Source organism: Phaethon lepturus, unplaced genomic scaffold, assembly GCF_000687285.1.
Source record: "Phaethon lepturus isolate BGI_N335 unplaced genomic scaffold, ASM68728v1 scaffold32619, whole genome shotgun sequence".
Taxonomy (NCBI): domain Eukaryota; kingdom Metazoa; phylum Chordata; class Aves; order Phaethontiformes; family Phaethontidae; genus Phaethon; species Phaethon lepturus.
This window is the reverse complement of record NW_010563310.1, coordinates 1-6246: the sequence shown is the minus strand read 5'-3', so window position 1 is coordinate 6246 and position 6246 is coordinate 1. Positions and strand designations below refer to the sequence as shown.

Sequence of the window (6246 nt, the reverse complement as noted above, 5' to 3'; positions counted from 1 at the left end):
GGCCGAAGCCTGAGCAGCGAAGGCACGGCACTGCCCGCAAGGTTTGCTCCTCGCTTCCCTCCGGCTGGGTTTTGCAGGCGTTAAAAGCGGGCAGCCAGCGCTCCGGGGTTTGGCGTTCACTGCTGGTGGGGGGAGAGGGGGAGTCGCAGGGACCCTCCGGAGCAAAGCCGTCTGTAGGTAGCGCTGGAAAAGAGGGGTGGCTTTAGCACTCTGGGCACGTCGCTACCCTTTCTCAAAGCCAAGGGAGGCTCCGGAAATGGGGGGCGGGTGAGTGTTGGTATGTCCTGCCTTGTTCCTGCAGATCGAGGAGCGGCTCAGCCTGGGCTTTCGGATGCAAAGGGGGTTTTTTGCACCTCTCTCATTTTTCCCTGGCTTTCTGCAGTTTCCTCCAGTTCCTGTTTATGTTAACTTACTTTTTGACACAAAACAGGTATAAAAAATTTTATAAATTACTCTTTATTCAGACTCTGCAGTAGGAGTATTCGTTATCTAATCAAAGTTCACGTGGGTTCATTTTTTTCCCAGTTTCTTGGCTTTCCAGTCAAGCTTGGTGCAGCACAGTTTACACACCCCGAGCTTTGAGTTCCTCCCATTTATACTCTGCATTTCCTGGATTTCTTAACATTTGTATATTCTGTAATCCCAGACGCACTTTCACGGTTCTAATTTCTGAATCACTGCACCATGCTCCTGCTCAGTCAGGCATCACTTTTTTAAACAAACAAATAAACAAACAAACAAACAAACTTTTTGCTTTTGAGAGAATGCCTTTTAATGGGAAATTAAATTTTTGTGTGAAAACAAGCCAGTTTAGCTGAAATTATTTCTTGAAAAGATTTCAGGACGATTGCTTTGTGTAGGCAGAGGCAGATAGATAGCTGCAAGCCTCTTCCCCTTCTTTGCGTGTCCTGGTTTGGGCCAGGAAAGGGAATAAATAGAAGCAGCAGCACAGAGAGGTTTAAGAGTGCCTCCTTTTCCCCCACCTGCAGGAGGGGAAGTGCTGGGCCCTCGGCGTGGGCTCAGCGCAGTGGGAAGGGTAATGAGCAGCGTCTGTCCCCAGCACTCGAGTCAGGAGCTGGTGATGGCTTTCTCCAAGGACAGCTTTCCTCCATGGACACCTGCAGCTGGAGAAAGACCAGAGGTGTTCACTGGGGATGGGAAGAAGGGACTGGTGTTTCTGCTAACCTCTGGGCTATTTTATTTCCAGTTGCTCACACGCCAGCCCGTTGCCTGCTGCAGGACAGCATGGTGCAGCGCGTGGCTGTTATCGGGGCCGGGGTCGGTGGGTTGGCCTCCATCAAGTGCTGCCTGGACGAGGGGCTGGAGCCCACCTGCTTTGAGAGGAGCGAGGACATCGGGGGGCTCTGGCGCTACACGGTCAGTGGGCTCTGCCTACGTGGGGAGGATTGGCTTCGGGTTTGTCCCCTCCCTCGGATGCTCTGTGCCCACAGCAAAGAGGAAAGGGTGGCTGTGCCCTCGGGGACCATCCCTGTCCCAGGCGCGGGGGCTCCCCCTGACTCCAAGGTGAAGAAGGAGATGGAGGGAGCAGAAGCCATGGTCACCAGGTGCTAGTCCTGGTTTATTCCTTGTACACGAATACAAGGAAGAAAAATACTCACATACTTTTGGGGGAGAAAGCACTTCCCCGCACACCCGCAAACAGCACCACTGTCTTCACACAGGACTCCATCGAGAGCGGGAGGGTCAGTGTGTACCGCTCAGTCATCACCAACACCTCCAAGGAGATGTCCTGCTTCAGCGACTTCCCCTGCCCAGAGGATTTTCCCAGTTTCCTACCCCATGGCCTCCTCCTGGAGTACTACCGGATGTACGCTCGGCACTTTGACCTCCTGCGGCACATACGCTTAAAGGTGAGCAGGGACCCCAAACACCATGGGGAGAAGAGTCATCAGTAGCTGCAGATACCAGGGCATCGCCCAAGTGGGCCAGGACAATGCTGGGTGCAATCCCACGAGGACCAAGTGCTGATTGCATCCTGAAAGCAGCCATTTGAGCTCCAGGTTTTAAATTAGGCTGCTCAAACATGGGCTGCCTGGTGCATCCCCCCACTCAACGCTATCACCAGGGGAAAGGTGCAGGGTGGGATTTAACAGCTTCAGGGGTGATGTGCAGCTCCCCGGGGACCCAGCCTGCCCCCGGCATCCCCAGCCCTTTGCAGGCAGGTCCTCTCCGAAACGCGGCACAGTCCCTGACTGCTGTTTTGTTGGGCTTTGGTGCAAGACAACAGCTCTCAGCGTGAGGAAGCGCCCAGATTTCGCCACCTCGGGCCAGTGGGAGGTGGTCACCGAGACCAACGGCGTCCACGAGACGCATGTCTTCGATGCCGTCATGGTTTGCACCGGCCATTACCAGGAGCCCTACTTACCATTGGCTTCTTTCCCAGGTAAGCCCGGCCTCGGCAGCGGGGTGGGCTGGGGCTGGCCCCCAGGATTTCACTCAGCACCCATGGGTTCCTTGGCTGCATTTTACTTCGTGAGCCTGCCTGCTCCACAAAGGTCCCATGCCGGGGCAGGCAGGACCCTTGCCCCACAGGAATGGCTGTGAGCATTCCTGGGAATGGGAAAAACACCTCATAAGGATGCAGCCAGGCTTTTGCATAAGAATTTGCAAAGCAGGACCAAGACGAAGAGGTGCAGGAGGGTGGCATCACCCGGGGAGACAAGACCTCCACGGGCTTCTCAGGTGCAAGGAGAGGCAGAGGGTCCGGGCAAGCCAACGTATCTGGTGGTAGGAGATGCTCCTTGCTCTCTGCCTAGGTATTAAGACCCGCTTCAAAGGCCGGTACCTCCACAGCCGGGAATATAGAGACGTGGAGGCTTTCCGGGGAAAGCGGGTCCTCGTGGTTGGCATCGGCAACACCGGAGGTGACCTCTCCGTGGAGCTGAGCCGTGTGGCTGCAAAGGTACAGCTCCGCAGCAGGGCTGAGCCCGGCCGGGTGCCGCAACAGCCAGCGGCTCGAGTTATGCGCGGGAAACTTTGCCCACCAGGTTTCTCAATAAATAGCACTTCAAATTGAGGGCAATTGAAGAAGCTCTGCAATTCCTGGAGGCTTTGGGCCACCTGAGGAGTGGCCATTCAGCAGCTGTGGGAATTTTGCAGAAGCCACCACGAGCTGTTTGGTTCATCTGGAACCCATCTCCTTCCCTCAGGATGACCCTCTCAGCTCCCAAGTGCAGGAGATGGGATTTGCCATTCAGGGCAAAACCAGCAATGAGATGTCTGGGCAGGAGGCTGAGACCTGCCTTCTCCCCTAGGTGTTCCTCAGCGCCAGGAGCAGCACGTGGGTGTTCAGCCGGGTCTCAGACCATGGCTTCCCCTTCGACATGGTCAGCACCACTCGTTTCAACCACTTTCTCGACTGGCTTCTCCCGTCAGCAGTCACAAAGAGGATCAGGTTTCGGAAGTTCAATTCGTGGTTTGACCATGCGAACTACGGCTTGGCTTCCACCAAAAGGTGTTTTTTCTTCCTATTTTTTGCGTGGTCAGGGGGGCATTTAATGGTGTGAAATGCTCAATTTTTAATTTCAGGGCATATTTGTAGAATAGCAAACCCTTGGAGGGGAACTCTGGCCACAAAAGTCATTTCGGGTCCATCCCAGATGCTAACATTGTTGTCCTCCTCTTTTCCACCTGCAAGCTCCAACTTTAAGATAATTATCAACGAAGAGCTGCCATTTTGCCTCCTCTCTGGGACCGTTGTATTGAAGCCAAATGTGAAGGAGTTCACCGAAAACTCTGCTGTGTTTGAAGATGGGACAACTGAAGAAAACATTGACATGGTGCTCTTCGCCACGGGCTACATCTTCTCATTTCCCTTTCTCGAAGAGTCGGTTCGCAGCCTCTTCGATGATAACCGTTCACTCTATAAATGCATCTTCCCTCCCCAGCTGGAAAAGCCGACACTGGCCATCATCGGCTTAGTCCAGCTGACTGGCTCTGTGATGGTGGGAGCAGAAATGCAGGCTCGCTGGGTGACAGGGATCTTTGCAGGTGGGAGATGGGGTACAGGAATGGAGGGATCTGCTGGGGTGGGAGGTTTGGGGTGGCCTGACCTGCTGTCCATAGACCCTACAGCATATTTCAGCTCCTGCCACAGTGCCCATGGTGGCCATGGGCATTAGTAGCACCATAGCCTCTGCTCCCCAACTGCACCCCCATATCCCTGCTACTCCACACACGCTGCCATAACCAGCAAGCATGAACGCTCTCGGTAAAGGGGCTGGGAGCATGGGAAGGGGGTGAACTTTTCAGCTTAAGATGTTGCTGGAGGTCTCTGGTTTCTCTGTTCTTCTCAGGCTGGAACAAGCTCCCTCCCATCAGCAGGATGATGGCTGATGTTTTGAAGAAGAAGCCACCAGTCAAAAGGTGTGTGATGCTCCTGTGCTCGGGGTGCGATGGGCACAGTGTGCCAGGATAACCCCAGGGAAAGGGGGGTCCTATGGTGGTTGTGGGAGGGACCCACCGAGGACACCCATGTACCTTGAGTGCATTTATTCCCTCACCACCTATAGCGAGGTGGGGAAATGCTGTTGGAGGCTTCTTCATGGATGACAGACCAAGACACCAAGGGCACAGTGGTCTGGAGCAGTTTATGGCAAGACCTAGGACCTGCAGGTCCCCTCTGCTGGGCCTCCAAGCCGCCTCCTTATTCCCAGCATGTCAAGAGGGAGGTTTGGTTTCCTCTAGACTGAGGGTGCCATCTCGTGGCTTCTCCCTTCCAAATCCAGGCAGCAGGGAGTGCTGGGGTCAGGGCCAAGCCCCATCCAGAAACCCCACCCCGTTGGAGCCAGGCAATGCAGGTGGGGGACAGTTTGGTGGCAGTTTTTGACAGGTCAAGATAAGTGTTAGACAAGGCTGGAACTCATCCGTCATGTACGTCGGAGCTCACATCCTACCTTGCTGGTGCTGGGATCTTACAGGAGGTCAGGATGTGTCCTCAAGGCTGTGGGACAGGTGATGGTGGACGTGCTGCCTTGCAGCAGCTTTCAGGAGCAAGGGGGAACCTTGGGGGATGCAGGCTGGGTTGGGTCTGCCAGCAAGGCAGAGGTGGCTCGTAGGACACTGATGAAAATCTGGGACAAAAAAGAGCCACGGGGATTGTCGCCAGGAGCCCCAGCTGCTGCAGACACAGGTGCTGTTACACAGAAATACGGGAGTCTGAGGTACCGTAGAGAGAAACTCGAGGCTGTCCCAAATCTGCTGAAGCAGGTTCAGCACACGTCCTCCCTCCTGCTAGGGAGATGAGGCCTCAAGCAGAAAAATCCTGGAGGTCCCTCCCAGCATGGGAAGCCTTCTGCATCTCCCAGTTTTTCCCGTCCCCTTGGCAGTCTTATCTGTGAATACCTACTCCTCTACCTCTCAAAATCAGCCAAATCCAGACCTGTGAACCTCAAGAAGGATGTAACATGGGTATTTGCGGCATTACAACAATGGAAGTATCAAGCTAGAACCGTTTTTGAGGCCACAACTAGGTTGCAGAGAGAAAACAAGCTTCTGCCTATTCCCTGCCCCAGGTAACTGCTGGGGACCAGCCCCACAGAGGCTCTTTTGGTGCCTTTAGGTTTATTTGGGGCTGAAGGAGTTCAGTCCCAGAGACTGGGGCTCACCTGATGTCTGAGCCCAGAGCTTTTGCTTTCCATGGAGCTGGGAACTGAGATGGGATGATGCTATTTGATTTTGTCCCTTTTATGTCACATTGAAGGAATCCATCCGAGAGGGAGAACTTGAAGATAAGTTTTATCAGCTACACCGACGAAATTGCTTCATGTGCTGGCGTAAAGCCCAGCATGCTGAGGCTGCTCCTGACAGACCCCCGCCTGGCCCTGGCTGTCTTCTTCGGCCCCTGCACGCCCTACCAGTACCGACTGGTGGGACGGGGGAGGTGGAGCGGGGCCAGAGATGCCATCCTGACTCAGTGGCAGCGGACACTGAAGCCCTTGAGAACTCGGGTGGTGGATGACATCTCCTCTGGCTCCTCCGGTTGGCGCTGGATGTGCCTCCTGGCCCTGTCGGGGGCTCTCGCAGCAGGTTTCCTCCTTTCTAAATGCCCCCGGCTGGGCTGGAGCCCCCGGGCAGCCCCCCAGCCGTAGAAGAAGCCTGGTGAGACCCAGTCCCCGGCGAGCTGGGGACGGTGCGGAGCTGTGCCGCTGCTGGGCGCTGTCAGCGGGGCTGGAGTTGGGCCAGCGCCGGCAGAAACCCCAACCTCGGCGCTGTCTGGTGCTTGGC

At 55.2% G+C, this 6246-nt stretch overlaps 1 protein-coding gene across 1 annotated transcript; it reads left to right on the top strand.

The window, feature by feature from the left end:
• Positions 1-1245: 1245 nt before the first annotated feature.
• Positions 1246-6110, top strand: FMO4 (flavin containing monooxygenase 4). The gene is made up of 8 exons (XM_010294539.1): positions 1246-1377; positions 1683-1871; positions 2242-2404; positions 2778-2923; positions 3276-3475; positions 3659-4011; positions 4317-4386; positions 5723-6110. The coding sequence occupies exons 1-8, from the start codon at positions 1246-1248 to the stop codon at positions 6108-6110; spliced, it is 1641 nt and encodes a 546-aa protein (XP_010292841.1).
• The last annotated feature ends 136 nt before the right edge of the window (positions 6111-6246 follow it).

Coding starts and splice junctions, on each gene's coding strand:
- FMO4 (XM_010294539.1), top strand. CDS start 1,246: ATGGTGCAGCGCGTGGCTGTTATCGGGGCCGGGGTCGGTGGGTTGGCC. Junction 2,924..3,275: donor TGAGCCGTGTGGCTGCAAAG/GTACAGCTCCGC, acceptor CTTCTCCCCTAG/GTGTTCCTCAGCGCCAGGAG. Junction 3,476..3,658: donor GGCTTGGCTTCCACCAAAAG/GTGTTTTTTCTT, acceptor TCCACCTGCAAG/CTCCAACTTTAAGATAATTA.